The sequence below is a fragment of the Coffea arabica genome, chromosome 2c (assembly GCF_036785885.1).
Source record: "Coffea arabica cultivar ET-39 chromosome 2c, Coffea Arabica ET-39 HiFi, whole genome shotgun sequence".
In the NCBI taxonomy this organism is placed as follows: Eukaryota; Viridiplantae; Streptophyta; class Magnoliopsida; order Gentianales; family Rubiaceae; genus Coffea; species Coffea arabica.
Window position 1 is genome coordinate 19904298 of NC_092312.1, and position 20401 is coordinate 19924698.

At 37.7% G+C, this 20401-nt stretch overlaps 3 protein-coding genes across 9 annotated transcripts; all 3 read left to right on the forward strand.

Moving 5' to 3' along the window:
- Window positions 1–4389, forward strand: LOC113726681 (uncharacterized). Of its 4 annotated transcripts, none has more exons than XM_072075035.1 (2): window positions 1–253; window positions 1969–4389. In XM_072075035.1, exon 2 carries the CDS (start codon window positions 2288–2290, stop codon window positions 4226–4228), a length of 1941 nt encoding a protein of 646 aa, XP_071931136.1. In that variant the 5' UTR covers window positions 1–253; window positions 1969–2287; the 3' UTR covers window positions 4229–4389. The 4 variants fall into 4 exon arrangements, with proteins under 4 accessions (XP_071931136.1, XP_027106328.1, XP_027106329.1 ...); XM_027250527.2 differs by having other exon boundaries at window positions 1–237; XM_027250528.2 differs by lacking the exon at window positions 1–253 and adding an exon at window positions 273–460.
- Window positions 4390–5501: 1112 nt separating this feature from the next.
- On the forward strand, window positions 5502–9079 carry LOC113726683 (uncharacterized). Of its 3 annotated transcripts, none has more exons than XM_072075036.1 (4): window positions 5502–5702; window positions 5904–6500; window positions 7680–7736; window positions 7850–8755. In XM_072075036.1, the coding sequence occupies exons 2-4, from the start codon at window positions 5913–5915 to the stop codon at window positions 8222–8224; spliced, it is 1020 nt and encodes a 339-aa protein (XP_071931137.1). In that variant the 5' UTR covers window positions 5502–5702; window positions 5904–5912; the 3' UTR covers window positions 8225–8755. The 3 variants fall into 3 exon arrangements, 2 of the variants coding, with proteins under 2 accessions (XP_071931137.1, XP_027106330.1); XM_027250529.2 differs by having other exon boundaries at window positions 5502–5667; XR_003457597.2 differs by lacking the exon at window positions 5502–5702 and adding an exon at window positions 8817–9079 and having other exon boundaries at window positions 5749–6500; window positions 7850–8328.
- Window positions 9080–11943: 2864 nt separating this feature from the next.
- Window positions 11944–19905, forward strand: LOC113726684 (dynamin-like protein ARC5). Of its 2 annotated transcripts, XM_027250530.2 has the most exons (18): window positions 11952–12465; window positions 13125–13289; window positions 13371–13493; window positions 13624–13845; window positions 14287–14420; window positions 14531–14623; window positions 14801–14864; window positions 15112–15160; window positions 15409–15491; window positions 15873–16030; window positions 16143–16203; window positions 16735–16797; window positions 16894–16994; window positions 17757–17814; window positions 18730–19077; window positions 19341–19505; window positions 19595–19672; window positions 19761–19905. In XM_027250530.2, exons 1-17 carry the CDS (start codon window positions 12103–12105, stop codon window positions 19661–19663), a joined length of 2319 nt encoding a protein of 772 aa, XP_027106331.2. In that variant the 5' UTR covers window positions 11952–12102; the 3' UTR covers window positions 19664–19672; window positions 19761–19905. The 2 variants fall into 2 exon arrangements, 1 of the variants encoding a protein (XP_027106331.2); XR_003457598.2 differs by lacking the exon at window positions 19761–19905 and having other exon boundaries at window positions 11944–12465; window positions 19291–19505; window positions 19595–19674.
- The last annotated feature ends 496 nt before the right edge of the window (window positions 19906–20401 follow it).

A 20401-nucleotide genomic window follows, 5' to 3' on the forward strand; every position in this document is an offset into this window, starting at 1 on the left:
TTAACTTTTCTCTCATCTCTCTCTCTCTCTCTCTCTTTCTATCCTCTGCTTTTTGCGTAGTTCAACTTGCTGCCCCGCCCCCCCCTCGCTCTGTCTCTCTCTATTCATTTCTGCTGTTCTCTCTCTCTATTTTTTGTCTTCCTCTTTCTTTTCCCTCCGTCAAGATTGGTGGGCTGGGTCGGGTTCTCTTCAATGGCGTCACGGATTTGGCAACTTTATGCTCTTTTTTGTTAAAGGGTATTCGCTATTAACGGTTTCTTTCTTGTTTAATTCTTGTCTGAAATAGAAGTGTCTGATTTATTACTCTGGACACTTGAGACTGGCTGCTGTTTCCGGAATCCTGAGTCATATGCAGTGCATTTATATATGCTTCCCGTTTTCTGTTTTCATTTATTTGGCTATTTGATGCTATTTTCTTTCTTTTCTCAATTGTAGCCTGATACTAGACGTTAGCTAAAAGGTCAGTGTTTGTATTGAATTTTTTACTACTAAATTTCCTAATTTGAAGCTGAACGGCTGTCTGGGCTTTCAGTAGTTGAGTGTTTAAGATAATTTATCCAGTGTTTTGATTTTGATTTTTATTTCATTTAAGTGATTATATTTTGGGTTTTAGCATCTCAGGTTTTAGCAAAGAGCAGATACCGAATAAGTATTGCTTGTCTCCTACAGTCCTAGACGAGTGGTTATAATCTTGGCATAGTATTGAAAAACTGCACTTTTTTTTTTTTTTTTTTTTTTTGACAATTAGTTCGATAGTTTGATTGCTGAAAGATCCTTCATGACCTTCTTGATGTCCCGACTATCCTTTTTACGGTATCATGTACTGATTTGGATTTGATAGTCGTGGTATAGTATCCTCTTTACTTATGAATTTGTGTGTTTGCTGTTTTTTATGATGTGTGTGTGGCTTTGACAAACTAGGGAATTTGACTCTGTATATTTAGTTTTTATATTTACTACTTCATTTGTTGAGTACATACAAGTTAGTTGAACAATAACAAACTGATTTTACCTTCAAATGAAGATTGACATGTGGCTTGAAGCGGCAAGAATATGTAGGGCTTCATAAATTTGTAATGCAGTGCTCCCCAATAATACGACATAATTGATTTGAAAAAAGTTTGCAAAATTTTGAATCAAGTATGGGAGTAGCTATGTTTCTAGCTATAGAAATTGTAGATTTTGTTCTTAGTTTTGGAAGTTGATTAACTGCAGATTTATAACCAATTGGTTAATTCAATGAAAAGAGAAGAAAGAAGGGACTCTATAGACAGTTGTTTTCACATGGACGAGAAAGGGTTTGTAAAATTCAATCCTGATAAGAAAACTGACATTGTTATCTTCGATCGGGCTTTTTGGTAATGAGAATAGCATCAGGGAGGGGACCCTAGTCACTTCAGATCCAAATATTGGCTGTATGGAGCAGCCCCTTATCAAGTAGGATGACCTCTTTGTCTCATTAATTGTTATTATGCTATCTTGTTGGGGAATTTCCCATCTCGCCTGACTTGAAAGCTATAATTGAAGTATGTCCCGACTTAAACGAAGGATTACAACTTATGGTTTATCTATTAGAGGGTTTGTTAAGTAGACCTCACTCTGGCTGTTGGTGTGTTGTTATCTCACTTAGTTTTTAATTGTTATGAATTTGCAAATACACATTCAAAATGTCTCCTGAGTCTTTAAACATCAAGCCTCCAGCCAAGTGCTTCTTTGGCTTTCATTTTTTGGATAATTTACTTGTATGGATGTCCTCAATAACTACTGCTTTGGTATGGTTTGGTGTTGCTTTCCTCGTCTCTACCTCCTCCATATGTCCTTTACTTTTATTGTTGTGGACCATTGGCTTAAGTGATCCGAGCTGTACACTATATTCTGTTTAGTCATGAACATTTGTTAGTGAAGTGGTACTCCCATTGTATGTTTAAGTAGCGAAGAATTGTTACATTGTCTTTCCACTCTTTTCAGGTGATCAAAGCTTGAGGACTTCCTAGCAAGCAGTCCAAATGACATCCCTTTCCGTATCACTCCTGTCATCATGGTGTCAAGGATACAAAAGCCATAACAAGTTAAGGAGGTTAAAGAAGTATATCTGGTAGTTGGAGTTGAGACTTTCTGTATAATGGATAGGTCCGATACGTCAGGTTTTGTGAGTGGTGGATGTAGCTTATTAGGGTTTCTTTTATTTGCTTTTGACTTGTTGATATACAGAGATTCCTGTTAGTATTTTTTAATATCCTCGTGCTAGTTGGTCATCTTGATTGTTGATAGCATAAAAGCAGCAGTAATGGATTCCCAAAAGCCTGCATTGTTGTTCTCTTCACCTGTTGAGCTCAAGCAAAGTAATTTCAACGACACTGCCTTGCGATTGGATTGTTTTGGTTATGGAGGAAGTAAAAACACTGGATTTGGGAGAAGTCACAACAATGCTGGTAGCTGGGTTAATCATACAAATGCACCAGATGATGGATGCAGGTTGGTGCTTGGACTGGGGCCAACACCCAGTGCATACTCGGATAACTATGAGGTTGGGGGTAACAAAAAGAAAGGAATTACAGCTATGGTGAGACAAGGGCTATCATCTGATGGGGACTCAATTCTCAAACTAGGCCTATCAGGGGGCATTGATGAACCTTCCAATTTGCTTGACCACTCAGTTTCAACACAGAGTACTTTGAACACACCTCATCATTCTGTTGGGAATAGAATCTTAATTCCTGTTGTTGATGAAGGTTCGACATCAGCTAAGAGATCAGGTGGCTATCTGACTACGTTTTTCATTGAACCAAGAATTGAGAACAACAAAACTTTGGCGGAAGAACTATTAGAAGCTGATGCAAAATCACATGGTCATAATTCTCAGCTAAGCTCCGAACCTTCTGTTATCTCTGATTATTCAAGGAGCACCGTCTCTGGGTCTATAACATCTGTAGATCATAAGACCAGCAATCCCAGAAGATGCAAATTTGATGGGTGTATGAAAGGAGCTCGAGGAGCAACTGGTCTTTGTATTGGCCATGGAGGTGGGCAGAGGTGCCAAAAGCCAGGATGTAACAAAGGTGCTGAAAGCCGGACAGCCTACTGTAAGGCCCATGGCGGAGGGAGGAGGTGCCAGCAACTGGGATGCACTAAAAGTGCTGAGGGAAAGACCGACTTCTGCATAGCCCATGGAGGTGGGAGACGCTGTGGCTATCCAGGAGGGTGTGCCAAAGCAGCACGAGGAAAGTCAGGACTTTGCATCAGGCATGGTGGAGGAAAAAGATGCAAGGTTGAAGGTTGCAAGCGTAGCGCTGAAGGGCAGATTGGTTTGTGTATCTCTCATGGTGGTGGGCGCCGCTGCCAATTCCAAGGTTGCAATAAAGGAGCCCAAGGTAGCACTTCACTCTGCAAAGCGCATGGGGGTGGAAAGCGATGCATATTTGCTGGGTGTACCAGAGGAGCTGAGGGCAGCACACCTCTGTGCAAAGGACATGGTGGTGGTAAACGCTGCCTCTTTGATGGGGGAGGGATATGCCCAAAAAGTGTTCATGGAGGCACAAACTTTTGTGTCGCACATGGTGGTGGAAAGAGGTGTTCTGTTCCGGGCTGTACCAAGAGTGCACGTGGCCGCACTGATTGCTGTGTTCGCCACGGAGGAGGGAAGCGTTGCAAGTTCGAAAACTGTGGAAAGAGTGCTCAAGGTAGCACTGACTTCTGCAAGGCCCACGGTGGTGGAAAGAGGTGCAACTGGGGAGGGGGAAAATGTGAGAAGTTTGCTAGGGGAAAGAGTGGGCTATGTGCGGCACACAGTAGTTTGGTTCAGGGACAGGAGGCAAGCAAAGGTAGTATGATTGGACCAGGTCTGTTCCATGGACTTGTCTCTGCTACATCTGGAATGAGAAGTACCGTTGACAGGACATACTCTTCATGCGGAGGGAGCATGATATCAGAATCTGCCGACTCTCTGGAGATGCCAGCAAAAAGGCAACATCTCATACCTCCAGAGGTGTTGGTTCCTTTGTCGATGAAGGCCTCATCATCTTACTCGACACCATTGAGTACCGAAAAGGATGAAGAAAGGAATAATGGAGTTGGAATTGGCGGCGGCGGCGGCGGCGGGAGCAGCAGCAGCAGCAAGAACCACCTTGGAAACGGGTTTGGTTTCGTTGTTCCAGAGGGGAGGGTCCATGGTGGTGGTCTGATGTCGTTACTTGGGGGTAACTTGAGGAATGGAATCAACGAGCGTTGACGTTCTTCTGGCAGACTTTTTCAGTTGCTAGTAGTATTATTCTTGTGTTGATAATCAGATCATCTTCTAATGGTGGGAACTGTGTATGTAAAGAGCCCGATATCGTGGGTTGTATTCAAGTAAAAATATTATGACTGTTCAATAAGACCATCATTTGTTTACGTGCCCGAAGGAATCCTGTTGTTCCGCGTTTTTGTCCTCAAAGCTTTTGCCAACCAGGACACGGACGGCAGCATAATCTTTAAATAATTATCCATATTTATTTTTTACCGTAACTATCCGAACACATCTTAACAAAATAACTGCCTTTAAACATTATAACTATCAAAATAACCATCACTTGATGGAGCAAAAAAGATTAAAATACCACAATTTGCTTTAATAATAAATAAAAATCTTATGCAAAAAAATTATTTTTGAATTGCACACACATTGCTTGTGCCTCTAGCACTAGGTGCTTCTAGTGTCCTTTGTTCTTCCCTTTGTTCTTTTAGGCTATTTCTGGTGTACCTTTTTTTAAAAAAAAAAAAATTTTTAAAAAGTTGGGTGATTTGTCACCGCGATCTTTTTTCTCCTTTTTTAAGTTCATACAACAGGTAACTCCAATCTCGGGAGAGTTAAGAGGCTACGGTACAATTTGCTGCTATTTGTTTGGATTGAGCATTATTTTCCCAATTTTATTTGCTTATATCATCATTATAATTTCCAATACACTTTTTTATCTTCTCAATTACCTTTTTATCTCACATACATCACGTCACAAAAAGTGCTACAGTAAAAATATCCCAAATAACTTACAATCCAAACAAATCCTATATATGAATATAACTACAGCATTGCAGACCTAGAAATTTTTGGGCCAATTATGAATATGTTAGGGTGGTTTTCTTGATTAAATAAATTAATGTATAGGTAAATGTTACGTCAAAGAATTTATCCCTTTATTATGTATCTCAAGTTTGAGGATAAAATAGTATGCGTAGTCTAATCTTTACTTGGTTAAACTTCCTCAAGGATAATAATATGAGAAATTTCGTGTAATTTAATTAGACACAAATTGAAATTGGGGGATGTAATTCTAACTCCACTACGTAATTCCATCTTTATCATATATTAAAAAGAAGAGATAATTGCGGATTTTTATTTTTTGGGTTAATTTTTTGTAGTACTTGTACCCAAGTTATTTTTTACTTGTTTCAAATTCTTACTACCCCGCGCTCCCGCCCTATATATGCAGATGCGTCCGTGAAAAGTGAAAACCCAAGCTCCCTTATTCGGGGAGGGGAAAACAAAACACTGAATTATCGAGCATATGATCGTCTCTTCTTTATCAACGAGGTTTTTGGTTCAAATTTGCGCATTGCGAATTCCTGTTAGATCTTCCTGAATTTGAGCACGATTTTTGAACCTCTCGCTTTTTGTCTTTCACAGATAGCCAGGTTTGAAATATTAGCGGGACGGGAGCGAGCGCAATGTAAAATTTAATTAGAAAGTAGTATATATTGAAAAAAAAAAAAAAAAAAGCATCGAATGTCATCAAAAATTTGCTACTGTCCATCAAGTTACTGCTGAGTTTATGCATTTCTTACTGAAATTTTGTCAAAGGCGTTCGAATTTAGTTCCGAATTCACACATTTTATGAATTCGATTTTTTTTTTTCTGATGATTTTGGCAGATACTCTTCATGGAGAATCTTTACGGCGGCGCCGGCAATAGCAGCAGTACCAGAACTCCGAAACTCAATTCCATAAGCGGCAACGTTTCTCCACTAAATCTCAATACGCCGAACTTCATCGGCCGCGGTAGTTATCAGCATCACCATCTCCGTCGTTCGAAGAGTCCAGTCTTCGATCCGTACGCATCTTCGGATAGTGGCTCAGCTTCTCCCAATCTGGAATCTCCGCTGATTCGCTACCTTCGCTCGAGCTCCAGCAGTAGCGGCGGAAAATTACTATCACCGCTGGCTGCGATTGAGAACTTCGATACTCCGGCGTCGAGATCATCGCCAGTATTCAAGACGCCGTTGAATATCGAGGAGGACGTGCTTGTAATGGACGGCATTCTCGTCGACTCTAGCAACATAAAGACTCCGAAAGGCGGTGGCGTCGCCAGGATGAGGTCACCGCTTGCACCATTGGATTCCGATGGGAGGCAACCGTCGTCATTGTCCTCATCGCTATCGTCGGGAGGGAGCGAGAACAGCTTTTACAAGACTGACAAGTGTCGATCGTCCGAGGACTCCAACGCTGGCCGCTTTGGCACTAAATGCCAGGTACAAGTTTCTTTCCCGTAGCATGATCGTTATGGTCGGATCGGACGATTGTTCTTGATCTTGCAAAAATATTTCTACAGTTGAGATTAGTTTAGCATATTGACCCTATCGAAGTCAAATACACTGGATTCTCATGTTGTACTCTGATTTTTTTTTCTTCTTTGTGTTAGAAAGGACTTTTTAGTTAAAATATCCCCTTCGCAACTCAGAAGTAGAAAAATATCTTGAAAGGCATAAAAGTTTGAATTAAGCAAGTTTAAAACGTGAAACTTGATATGCAAGTTCTGATTTTCTCAGTTGTTTATGGACTAAAACAGTAGAAATGGGAAAAAAAAAAAGAACAGTAGAAATAAAAGTAATGTTAGGCAGGTGAGTTTTTATTAGAGCTTCGGAAAAAAAAAAAGAAATGGTAAATTTTGTGCATGTATTTTTCCTTTCTGATTTAGCCTGTCAGCAGCACATTGGTGTAGTGGCATCTCCATTCAACTTATGGCTAAATAGGGTTGATGGGCAATTAAGAACGGTTGATGCTGACATTTCAACATTGAAGTTCCTCTTGTGAACAAATCGTATTTTTAATTAGCTCCTCTTAAAGTTTGTCTACCTAGTAGCTTAGTCCTCACGCTGGAGTCCATGATTCATGGCAAAATATCAGTGGAACAAGTCTTATGTCACTCGTGCCATTTTCTTGTGGTTTTATTGTACAATATACTAAATTAGTATGGATATTTTTATATATAAGATTATCATGGAAGATGCATTAAAACAACATAGATTGCTTGCCTTTGCTATTGATCGATTCTTACTCTTTTGTCCTCTATAATTTTACCAAAGATGAAATGAACTGGAAGTTTCCTAAAGGCAAATGTGTCTCGGTCTTAGTAGGATAACCCAGACAAGCCCCAATAGTTTTAAGAGTCGTACAATTGGCTAGACTTGCCTATCCTTTACGTGTTGCAGTACATGGGCCATTTGATGGGCCACCATGTTAAGTATCTCTTTCATCTTTGAAAATTGAAACCATCGAAACGACTTGACATCTTGTTCCAAAAGTTGGCATAAGACCTTTACTTTTAATGGATCAGTACACCTTCTAGCTTTCGTCAGCTGTAAAAGTTGATGACCCAATTATATGTTCCTTTACTAAATCGCGTAGCTTCTGCCAATCCATAATTACAGTTTGCACACGGAAAAGAAGAGCTGCGTTCAAGTCGTATCAGCAAGAACAAATTGGAGGTATACATTGGTTGTTAAGGATCTACTACTTATCTTCTTTGTTAGACCCGCCGTGGACTATTAAAATTGGAATAAGCGTTCATCTGTTATTTTTCCTGTCTGATTCTGCACAGGCACAATTCTGCAAGACTTACAGTTCAGGGTCATGCGCATATGGCACAAAGTGCCGTTTTGTACATGATCAGATCAAGGCAGCTGTACCATCAATGGAACCATCTCCTACATCAAAAGTTTTGCCTACACCAAGAAGAGCAATTTCACCAATTACACTCCAAAACAAGGCCGACTTTGGCGAGAAGAATGCCTTCACTGCCTTCTCAACCGACGATTGGTCTCCCCTGGATGACGGCATTGGGGTTACCTTACCTTCTGGTTCGAGTGAGAAAACTCCCTCGAAGGAAGATGTCAACGCCCACATACAGGCAGCCCTCTATGGCCCCACCCCAAGGAAGAGATTACCAGTGTTCACTGAGTTTTGCCCCGACTAGATGTGCCTTTTTTTGAAGCTTTCTCCCGGTGACAAGACTCCAGATTTGCCCTTGACTACAAAAACGCATATTATCCTGTTGCTGACTCGTAACTGTACAGAAAGGCAAGTTGCATTTACTGTCATTGATGTTGAAGAATCTTATACCTATTAGATAGAAACGGAATTGAATTGACAGAGTGAATAAAAAATATCAATAGCGAAGTAACCGTTCGCATCCTGGCTTGTAATCGGTATTCTGGAATAAGCCTGAAATCTCTTGTACTCCTGTCTTGTGTGCTTATTTCTGAATGTGCTCTGCCAGTAGTTTGACTTCGGGGTAATTCCCCTGTGCAATTAGAGGATAGATAATGAGTCAATTTTTTGGTCAGATTGATCTCAAGGGCATGTATGTAAAGAGAATTTTGAGTTTCCAGCAGCTATATGTTGAATTAGTTTGTAATTTTACATGGCAATGGCAATTGCTCAAATGAATATTTGAAGGTTGCTGGGCTATAATTAGTTATAGGACTTGCTAAAGATTCTTGATGTATTTCCCAAGTTACAGAGAGTATCATCATTCCCTAAATCTTTTATTCCCCATCTATGCACAGGCCAGGCCAGCGTACCGTTGAAAAGAAGAATGGAAAAATGCAAATCTGGATATGCCTTTGTTTCCATCTGTCAGATTTGCAGATTTTGTTTGTATTCTGATCGTTCCAGGCAATTTAGGCATGGTTCCGAGACTCTCTACTAGCAGTTTATACTAGTTATTAAATAGTTCCAGGTCCCTGATTGGCGGAGATTTTCTCTTTGTTTCACCAAAACAGTAGTATTACTCCCCTTCCCACCAGCATTATCATAATTAACTTTGACATTGACATTAAATCACTCTCGTTGATCTGTCATTAGATGGAAGTTCACGTGCATTTGGCATTGAGAAAAAAAGAAAAAGAAAAAGTGAAAGCAAAATGCCCATTCACTTTGGCTTCATGATCATATACGTGTAGCGCAAACGTGCATGAAAGAGGACTACTCCATGGCCATTTTCATTCAGATTATGAAGCTTCTAAACTAAGATTGTGCTACACAAAGGTTGAGATGATGGGAAGCACCATTCTTATGAGCCAGGCTGTAAGGATAATGATTGATTTATATCCACCATAAGTAGGCAGTCATCCCCCAAGAAAGTAGAGTCCAGACCCTCCAAGTCCCAAGAGCAGACCTGTTCAAGCACTTTATCATCAATCTCTTAAATCTAACGAACTCTCAACTGGGATATTTTGCTTATACTCAGGTGGACGCATGTTTTATGCTATTTGAGAAATTAAGAAAAAAAAAATCAGGGATGAGATTATTTAATTTATCGTTAATTATGCAGAACAACATTGGCCGATGATATGACCAATAAATGTAACATGTTTTTCAAAATAAGCAGACATAATCATGAGTGATATATAGTAAGACCGTGTATTCCGAAGTTATTCACTCTTCTGCAAGAAAATTGGTAAATAAATTATGCAAATTAAAAAAAAAAAAATTTTGGGTCGCATGCCTAGGCTATATAATTGGCCAATGAATACGATCAACAAGGGGTTTGAAATTTTGTTGGTCAAATTTGTAATTTTACTAACCTCATGTTTTTTAACCCCTAACTTAAGGGAGACAAAATGAATAGATCATGGGCCCAACCCAAATGATTGGGATTTGGGGTGCAAAATTGTTGGTTAAAGTCTGTTTAGATTGAAGATTATTTTTAAAAAATAAAAATAATATTATCATAGAACTTTTTTTTTGAGATATAAAAAGGTGGTAACAAAAATTCTCAATCCAAACAATGACTATCAAGTCTTACAAGCTAGCCTACTTAATAGTACTTTGTTAACATTTCTCACAAGAATATTAAAATCGTTATCCGCCACGATTGCCCTTCTCCCCAAACAGTTGCCCATGGCCGGCTTTTGCGGCCGTCCCGTGCGGATGACGGGATGAGCCAAATGTTGCTTTCTATCCCAAACCGTTCATACAGTTTCAGTTTTTCAAGGATTCACGATGTCAATTATTTCGGTTCCTAATCTTTGCCATTTCGTTTAATGTAGTTTTCTATTTGTCACAGCTAATCAATTCAATCCCCAATCTTAATAAAATTCAGCTACTACAGAACTTTTAATGCAAAATTTCAAACCTAACAGATCTCGTACCATATTTCCTTAGATTTCGGAAATTTTCCTTATTAGTTTCTTACATTAAAAACTATACAATATGGTTCCTCACATGTATAAAATGCACTATTTTGATCTCCACGTCTACTTTAGTGACCTGTGACTTTAGTGATTTTTGAGGGTGTTTTTGGTACTAACAAGTTTTGGCAAAAAATTTGGCCCGACCCGAGTGAGTTATCGACCAAAATTGTATGTTTGTTATTACGTGAGGGACCATTTTGTATCGTTATTTGATGATTTTTTTTTCAATGGTGCATGTGGTATGGTTTGCTAGGTTACGCTAAGCGTCGTATATTACCTATATTTTGTCATAAGTGATAATTTTAAAAACCTCCTCAAAGTTTTTGATAATAGCACTTAGCACCTCCTAAAGTTAAAAAAAAAAAAATCACTTGTCTCTCTTATTATCAAATGTTTGTGATATCTGAAGCTAAATTCAAAATATATTAGTACAATACTCATTTTAGGAAAGAAAAAAATGATTTCTTTCTAACATTACTCTTTTGTTGCCTCACTATTTTACAAAATTATAATTATATTAATAAAAAATTAAAAACAAAGATAAAAAGCATGAAGACGTAATGTAGGACAAAATATAGCAGTCAGAACCAAAAGTAGCATGCTTTTTTAAAGTACAAATATATACTAAAAGCTTTTTTAAGGTAGTTTCAAACTATAAATTTTTTTTTCATTAGGATTTATCTATTTTGTGCTCTAAAATCAAGTAAAATTAGAAAATAGGGTAGATGTTATTTCATTTTTATTTTTCCTTGGCAAAAACGGTAGATTTCTTCCGCAAAAAAGTTTTTGTAATTTAAAAGGTCAGTTGTGATTTTAAAACTTTAACACAAGGCCCACCTTTATTTTTTTGGACGTGCTTATTGTTTCCCTCAGGATACCAAATAAAAGAAATTCTTTTATGTGTAATGTGTTGGGTGAATCTAAAGAATTTTATAAATTTACTGTAATTTTCATTATTTTTTTTTGTTTGGGTCGATAGCTTGAAAATTAGAAAAGTGAAAAAAGTTTAAAATTGTATTTAACACTTATTTAAGTTGTTTTCAAGATGTCAAAAAAATTATTTTCTTCGTCTTTTATAGTTTTTTCTGCTATGTTTAACATGTTTTGTAAATTATTAGAAGTTGTAAAATTTTAACATTTTTATCCACGTTATAAAATAAAATCCATTAGCGGATCTCTCAATCCTGTTAACAACTTATCATTTTCTATTGTAAATTATTTTTTAAAATTTCAAAAGTGCTAAGCAATGTAGTCAAAAACCTCCCTCCTCTAGCGAGAGAGGAGGTTTTTGAAATTATCCATTGTTATAATAAGAAGGGACTAAATTAGTTAGTCATGCATGATAATAGTTAGTTATGATTGTGTATGGCTTGATATGTCAGACACAAGAGTGGCTAAAAATTCTCTGGGCCATTAATGAATTCTTACCCCAAACCTGATTGTCAAAACCCCAAGAGTCCCGAGCCCACTTTTCGAACCCGAACTTCAAAATTCGAACTGGAAAAAAAAAAAAAAAAAAAAAATTTCTACTCTAATACTAACCGGAGTAACCTCCGTCACTTAAGCCGGTGAATTGATAAAAAGTTAAAAACACACACTCACGCGCTCATCCGCCGTGCTCACCCGCTGCCTCCTCTGCTGGACAAACTTTGGGAAAATGGAGAAAGAGCATGACCCAGCATTATCAGCATCGCCGCCGGCAACTGCCGGTTGTGAGTTGGGAGAAGGGCAAGCTAAGCTATATGAGGCCTACAATGAGCTACATGGTTTAGCGCAGGAGTTCGAGACGCCGTTCGACGCCCCAGCTGTGCTGGTTGTGGGTCACCAAACTGACGGCAAAAGCGCACTCGTGGAAGCTCTTATGGGTTTCCAGTTCAACCACGTCGGTGGCGGTACCAAGACTCGCCGGCCCATTACTCTCCATATGAAGTATAATCCCGACTGTGACTCACCTCTCTGTCATCTGCTCTCTGATTCTGACCCCAGCATTGACCAACAGTTGTCACTTCAAGAAATTCAGGTAGTTTAAGAGAAAGACACTACTAACTGTTTGTATAGCATTGTTTACTTGCTTTAAAAAACTTGAATACCTTTTTGGTGACGTTGCGTTTTTCCAGTTAGTTATGATCACTTGCGAGCTTCAAGATTGGGATTTTTTTTCAATAAAATGCTGTTTTATCGTGAATGCCACTAAACCAAACAAACAAACGGGCTGTTCAATGAGGTGGATTCAATTAATTGGAGGCTTGATGATATTGCCTTTATTGTCTATATGTATAAAGCAGATCAGTGGTACTGTATTGACTAGGAATTATTGAATTTGGAATCCTTTACGTTCACAAACAGTTCAAGGTAGGTTGGCCGTGCCTTTGATTTCGGAATATAGCAGTTGCCGATTGTGTTTTCAAAAGTTTCCTGCTATGTTACCTTTTAAGTAAATTCAACTGGTTAATACATGGTTGAGCCGTACCTTCCAGTAAATGATACAGTATCATATGCGCTGCCAAAGGCTAAATCTAACGCCAAAAAGTGAACTTAATTTGTATTTACCATCAATATTTAATTATGCTTCCCACATTCATTTGGAAATAAGTTGGATACACTTTATCATCTGAAGTGAACAGTTTTCCTATAACTCAGGCATTTTTTTAGAATATTTTAACCTCTGTATGATTCTAGGCATATATTGAAGCTGAAAACATGAGGTTGGAGAAGGAACCCTGTCAGTTTTCTTCTAAAGAAATAATCATCAGAGTAGAATATAAGTATTGTCCGAACCTCAGCATCATAGACACTCCAGGACTTGTTGCTCCAGCCCCAGGTCGGAAAAACAGAGCTTTACAGGTCTAGTCTTCTTAGAAACTTCATATCTTTTTCGTGTTTCATTAATGGCGGTGATAAAAGTTGATTTTGTGTACACAACAGGCTCAAGCTCGTGCAGTGGAATCTCTAGTGCGAGCTAAGATGCAGCACAAGGAGTTTATTATTCTATGCCTTGAAGATTGCAATGATTGGAGCAATGCAACTACTAGAAGAGTGGTAATGCAGGTATATACTTGTGTAGTACTTGATTTATCTCAGGAAACCACAAATTTAATGGCAAAATCATTCTTTGATAGTCTTGTCTGTTAATTGAAATCTTGGCTGAATCTCTTTCCATGCCTCTCTCAATATCTAGATTGATCCTGAGCTTTCAAGAACTGTTGTTGTTGCAACGAAGCTCGATACTAAAATACCTCAGTTTGCACGATCATCAGATGTTGAAGTATTTCTTTCGCCACCTGCATCTACTCTTGATGGGTTCATGCTAGGTGACTCCCCTTTCTTCACATCTGTCCCTTCTGGAAGAGTAGGTTTGGGGCATGAATCAGTTTATCGATCAAATGATGAGTTTAAACAGGTTTGTCTTCCCGTATTTGAACTGTATTTACCAATCTGCATTAGCTTTTATGAGTGTTTTTATGGATGATGACAGCTGGTAGATGCCTGTCTAAGTATATTCATGTCATACAATTGTTGCACAGACAGATAGCTCTTCTCCTTTTGTCTGCTATTAACCAGTATCGGTCTTTCTTTACTGTGTGGTCATTGGGGTGATATTACATGTTAGCCAGAGTCATAAAAGTTGTATGGCCTATGATTTTGATAAGAATGATCATACTTTTTTGGTCTCAAATTATTTGTCTACCTTCAAAACTAGGTTGGCATATTCTTTGGTCAATCCTCACCACTTGAACTGTATGATGGTTGAAGAATATAAGCCTTTTCTTGTCCGACTTGATTGCTCGCAAGCAGAGGTTACAAACTTTTAAATACTTTCTCATTTATGTTGTCTATGTAGGCTATTTCCTTGAGAGAAATGGAGGATGTAGCAGCATTGGAGGAGAAGTTGGGTAGATCACTCACAAAACAGGAAAGGAGCAGAATAGGTGTCAGCAGCCTTAGGCTGTTCTTAGAAGAGCTATTGCAGAAAAGGTAAAATTTTTCCACAGTTTCATTAATGAGTCATTTATCAAAGAAAGAAATGATCCTATCACTGATCTTTGCATGCTGTAACTGAGAGTTTGAGATTTATGGATTGCAAGGTACATGGACAGTGTACCATTAATCATCCCACTTCTTGAAAAAGAACATAGGAGCAGCACAAGGAAGCTGACTGACATAAATCAAGAGCTAAGGTTTGTAGCTTATCTCCAAATGATATCTGAGTGGGTGAGATGAAATTTGAGGTGAATAAATGAAGTGAGAACCCTTTTTTTTTTAAATTTTTTTGACCACTTCACCCACATCACTAATGGACATAGAATGGACTTTCTACCATTTTCCAACAATAATTTGTTTGAAATTTCTAACAGCACTTTGGATGAAGTAAAACTGAAGGAGAAAGGAAGAGCTTTCCATGACCTGTTCCTTACCAAGGTTAATTCTGCCCCATCCTTGGCATATATGTTAATGATCCTAAAATCCAGTCAATGTTTTTGGCATGAATTCTAGTTATTATTAAGCTCATCCTGTATACGAGTGCATCCCAGAGTTGTTATCACATATGTGAATTCAATGGTCTAATGGATGTTTTTTATCTTTCTTTTTCAAGGTATTTGTGCTTAAATGCTGAAATACCATTTTGTTCCTTTAGTATTCTGATGGATTCTCATTTCATATACAGTTGTCACTGCTGTTGAAAGGAACTGTCATTGCTCCACCTGATAAATTTGGTAACCATCTTGATGTTTCTGTCATACAACATTGTCTGCATATAGTTTATGGGTTATTTGGAGTTTAAATTTACACTTTCTCTATGTATATGTGCGAGGAGACTTTTAGTGGTGTGATGTATGTTTTAGAGTTTCACATTACACGTGTTGATTCACCTATGTAATTCTAAAACTAAATGCTTTACCTGAAAATTGATTGCTCAAACCAAATTCTGACTATAATTATGCACTTCTGGTCTTGTGTGTAGGGGAAACTCTACAAGACGAGAGGGTCAATGGAGGAGCATTTGTTGGAAGTGATGGTCTTCAGTTTCCACACAAGCTGATACCTGTAAGTTTGGTCATACCTTGCTATGCATTCCTCTTTGACTTGAAGTACTTGACGCCCTTGCTTTTCTGTTTTGTGGAAGTGTTGATACATGCTGAATGCTCAAGGCTGTTATTCCAAACTTGCATCTTCTACATAAACTAGATCAAACATTTTAAGATTGCCAAGCTTTATGTCTAAACCTGCATTTAAACTGAAATTTTTGTCAATTACATGTAGATATATTACGTCACACAGCTTTATTCCTTTTCACAGTAAACGTTTCCTTCACCTTTCTTCTGGCTTGTCATTCAGATGAATTAAATTATTATCCAGCACATTTTGATTCTAGTCTAGGGGGAACCCCTCCATTAAGCTCATCAGCAAGTATCTCTGTTTGCATAGAATGCTGGAATGCGTCTTTATGGAGGTGCTCAGTATCATCGTGCAATGGCTGAATTTCGTTTTGTTGTTGGTGGAACCAAATGTCCTCCAATTACACGTGAAGAAATTGTAAATGCATGTGGAGTTGAAGACATTCATGATGGGACAAACTACTCTAGGTACCCATCAATTCTGAGTTAGACTTGGATTTCTGATTCTACTTTGTCTTCAGTGTTGCTTTCATGTATCCTGTTGAAGTTTAGTTGTTCTTCTCTCCCTTTCACAATTTAGGACAGCTTGTGTCATTGCTGTTGCAAAAGCTCGTGATACATTTGAGCCTTTTCTTCATCAGGTGATTTGAGTACCTTTCTTTTCTTGTCTTCTTTTCTTGTCTTAACTATGTTTTAAGGAAAATTGATCTGGTCATGATTCTGTTCTTGCTAAACAAATATTTTGAGAATTGGAACACGTTTGTGTTAGTTAAATAGATTGAGGTAAAAGATGGTGTTAAATGAGGAGAACTTCTGAAAATCCACAAATATTGGACGCCTAGTCCTAATGTATATAAGCATATGATGCTATTGGGCAGATTAGTGAATGTGAGACTATGAGGACATAAAGAATTAATTGATCATGTTGGTTGATTTCACAATGCAAAATCTGTTAAAAGACAGGGATGGAGAGAAGGGGGTGAGTAAGGATGGAGAGAAGGGGGACAGACCCAAGTGCTTAAAGTTATCCTCCATTGATATTTCCTACAATGTTAAATATGACAAATTTCAGTAAAAAGTTGTTTTCATGTGGATTTTCTGTTCATTTTCTTCTACTTTCTTTTTTATTCTAAATATGTTTTGTCAAACTAAGTGTTTTTTTCCACTTATAGTTGGGAAACAGACTGTTGCACATTCTGAAGAGATTGCTTCCCATCTCTGTTCATCTTCTTCAGGTGAGGTATAGTCTTTAGTAATTTGGTTACATCCATTTTCTTTATGATCAATTCCTCCTCTGATGGGTATAATTATACTCTGAATGTTTTTAACAGAAAGATGGTGAATATCTAAGTGGCCATGAAGTATTTCTCAGACGGGTTGCCTCTGCCTTCAACAACTTTGCAGAATCCACTGAAAGATCATGCCGTGAAAAGTAATGTCGTTTGTTTCAACTCCTCTTTGTCAAGTTCTTTGGTTTATTGTTTCTAAAGCAAAATTGCTTCTTTGTTCTTCTCTTTCATGCCATATGACGTGGTGTTTTTGGCTCCAGTTATGTGGAGCCCTGTTGTTCTAAATAAGGTATCTCATAGATTAATAAAAATATCTTGTATACGGTTTCTGATAGAATTGTCAGCCCTGCTAAGTGAAACTTATGACTACTTGTGCTCAACATAGCCTTTTTGGACACTATGCCGAGAATTTTGGACTGCATATATTCAATACCTTGTATTTGTCATACTTGCAGGCTTCCAATCCAACTTGTTTTCTCTTGAATTGAACAGACAATAAAGTTTTGCACTTCCTTTTGAAATAGATCTTGAATTCTGAAGTCACAGTGGAAAATTGATGACCTTTTTTTAGCCTATTAAGTAGCTTCTGCATTCTCTTTAACTGCACCTCTTGTTCTTTTAGCTCTTAAAATCTTCATCAATTTTATAAATACTTACTTTGCCATATTAATTTGTCATTTTTTTCATATTAAAACCTTCTGAATAATTGTTGCTCAGAATTTCTAGAACTTCACTTTTGGTAAAACTATTCATAGAATTTTGCCTCTCTCTCTCTCTCTCTCTCTCTCTCTTTATTTTTATAAAAAATTATTTTACTGCATGTTCCTGCTTACATTCTTGTTTATTAGGGGGTTTGAAATACGTGAGCTGTTCAAATGATTCTGTTGGTCCTTAAATATTTTCAGATGCATGGAGGACTTAGTCAGCACTACTCGCTACGTAACGTGGTCCCTCCACAATAAGGTTTGACATTTTACCTAATAGAGCTACTAATTCTTTTTCCTTTAGAATTTCAAACAAGTCTCTCTGCACCCTTTTAGCCGAATGCAGTATCAGTTAAAATTTTAGTCTCTTCCAGTAAGTGATTATTCATTTGCAAAGTCTGCTGACAGTGAACTAATTGTCTCAGTGAACAGTGTCTTTATCCCATGAATTTGAAGAACTGAATTGAATCAACATTTGTAATGTCTTCGTGGGCTATAGTTAGACATGAGTTCTTTAGCTCCTTGTTATTTTGGGTTGGATTTCTGATGGAGGGGGCTTGGGATATGTTTTATGTTTTGCTTGTATGCCATTTTGCTGAGAAACATGGTCAAATGAAATTTTTTTCTTTGGTTTTGGTCTTTGAAAATCGTACTTGTCTTATGTAACTCTGTCTGCTGTTTTTGTACATGAAAGAAAAAAATGATCAAGAGAAACTTCATTATTTGATTTTGGTCTTTAGAAATCACAGTGTAATTATTGCTTTTACAAAGATTATACTTAAAATTTTAAAGATTTTTCGGGAAGAGGATGAATGCTTCGAAATGTTTTCCTTTGGTTGTTGAACCTTTATATCATGCTGAGCTAAAACATTTACTGTATATCTAGAATAGATTGTGGAGTGACATATTTGATTTGGTATGATGTAAATAGTGTTGTTTTCATGAAATATAAGACAATCAAAAGCTGTGAGGCTGTACCTCACAATGAGAACTTTGTTCATCTTGGTGGCAACATCGTTCAAACTTTATCAGCTTAGATGGATATATTCAAAGCATGCGACTAAACAGAGATCTGTAATCTGATACTCCCTCCTTGCAGAGGCTATATGAACAATATATCCATTACTTTCTGTATGTTTCTTTTCTTTATGCCTGTCCTACATTATGCTTCCAGAATCGTGCTGGACTACGTCAGTTCTTAGACTCATTTGGTGGATCAGAACAGTCTGCCACGGGTGGTAACTCAGTAGCTGCCAGTCTTTCCCAAGAATTATCATCTCTGTCTATGGCCAGTGATAAGCAGGACAGTAAGCCAAGGCCAGACGTGAAGCTCGGTCATTTGGCTTCAGGGAATGATTCAAGTGGGACTGTTCAGGCAACAGAGACAAGATTGGCTGACCTTTTGGATAGCACACTTTGGAACAGGAGGCTTGCTCCTTCTTCCGAAAGGATTGTCTATGCATTGGTTCAACAGATTTTCCATGGGATAAGAGAGTACTTTTTGGCATCTGTTGAGCTGAAGGTTTGCTCTTACATTAGTTATTCTCTTCATTGCACACTGGAGACAGAGAGAGAGGAGAGTCTTGTTTATTGATACTGATTATGTTTGTCTTTTTGATATTCTTCAGCATTTGTTCTGTTGCTTCCTGCTTCCTTGAATTTCTTCTTTCACTTTCTTTTCGCGCTGAAAATTTTTTTAGTCATTTCAGTTGAGCGTTTTCTGATATTCTCTCAGAATATTGTTGGAGATTTTCCCTATCATCGGCTCTGGCTTCTTTTCTGCAGTTTAACTGTTTCCTCCTCATGCCGGTTGTGGACAAATTGCCCGCACTCCTTCGGGAAGACCTAGAATCTGCTTTCCAAGATGATCTGGATAATGTTTTCGACATCACCAATCTGCGCCATTCTCTGGGACAGCAGAAGCGTGAAGTAGAAATTGAGCTTAGACGGGTATATATACATATGCATTGCCTTCATTGCTTCGTCTCTCTTGATTGTGCCATCTCTTGTTTTCTCAAAAACCATATAATGATTTGCAGATAAAACGACTTAAAGAGAAGTTCAGGCAGATTCATGAGCAACTAATTTCACATGAAGTCATGTGCTAGTCATAACCGGTTAGATATGTAAAGTTGAGTTTTCTTTTCATGCCATTTCCAGCAATGTATGATATCTTTTTAATAAAATTTTTTCCCTTTCTTTCAGACCAGTTTGAAGGTGGGATGATCAAGTGCCGGTGCTATTTGAGTTTGTTGCATGACCACAAACGTGTGTGCCAGTTGTATCGATGCATTAGAGACTTGATCAACCTGAAAATCTCATCCAAGCTTTAGATTTTGTGATTTTTTTTTTTTTTGCTTGCACGTTTTCTTCTCTGCTTTTGGATAAATATCTCAGAAGTTATTCAATTTCTCATCCTTTTTCAAAAAGGGAAGAAAAAAAAAAACTTTGAATCAAATAATACTCTTTATTCTTCAGCCACCAAAAAAAGAAAAAAAAAATCCAAAAACAAAAGAGCTATCAGCTATGGCAAGTTGGCAACTAAAACCGAACTCCCTTTGGGATGGCAGTTTGATATTTGAGGCGACCAGCGAGACCCAAGACTGAAAGATCAAAATCTGATGGCAAAAAATGCACCATTAAGAAAAGCGTATTGTTAATTAGGAAGTGGACATTGCTTGCAACATTATTATAAACACACTTTATTTATTTTATATTTTTAATTATTTTTTGATATTACATACATCACATTTACATTTTCAGTAGTATTTTAAATAAATTTTTCAAATAATCTCCTATTCAAACATGCTCTTACCGCACAAGGGAAAAGGTTGGATGGTAAGACC

What these genes read in the sequence shown, in the direction of transcription:
- LOC113726683 (XM_072075036.1), top strand. Translation starts at nt 5,913, where the DNA reads ATGGAGAATCTTTACGGCGGCGCCGGCAATAGCAGCAGTACCAGAACT. An exon ending in GCTTTGGCACTAAATGCCAG is followed by an intron (nt 6,501 to 7,679) that starts GTACAAGTTTCT and finishes CCATAATTACAG; the next exon opens with TTTGCACACGGAAAAGAAGA. An exon ending in TCAGCAAGAACAAATTGGAG is followed by an intron (nt 7,737 to 7,849) that starts GTATACATTGGT and finishes GATTCTGCACAG; the next exon opens with GCACAATTCTGCAAGACTTA.
- LOC113726681 (XM_072075035.1), top strand. Translation starts at nt 2,288, where the DNA reads ATGGATTCCCAAAAGCCTGCATTGTTGTTCTCTTCACCTGTTGAGCTC.
- LOC113726684 (XM_027250530.2), top strand. Translation starts at nt 12,103, where the DNA reads ATGGAGAAAGAGCATGACCCAGCATTATCAGCATCGCCGCCGGCAACT. An exon ending in TGTCACTTCAAGAAATTCAG is followed by an intron (nt 12,466 to 13,124) that starts GTAGTTTAAGAG and finishes GTATGATTCTAG; the next exon opens with GCATATATTGAAGCTGAAAA. An exon ending in TTCCACACAAGCTGATACCT is followed by an intron (nt 15,492 to 15,872) that starts GTAAGTTTGGTC and finishes CTGTTTGCATAG; the next exon opens with AATGCTGGAATGCGTCTTTA.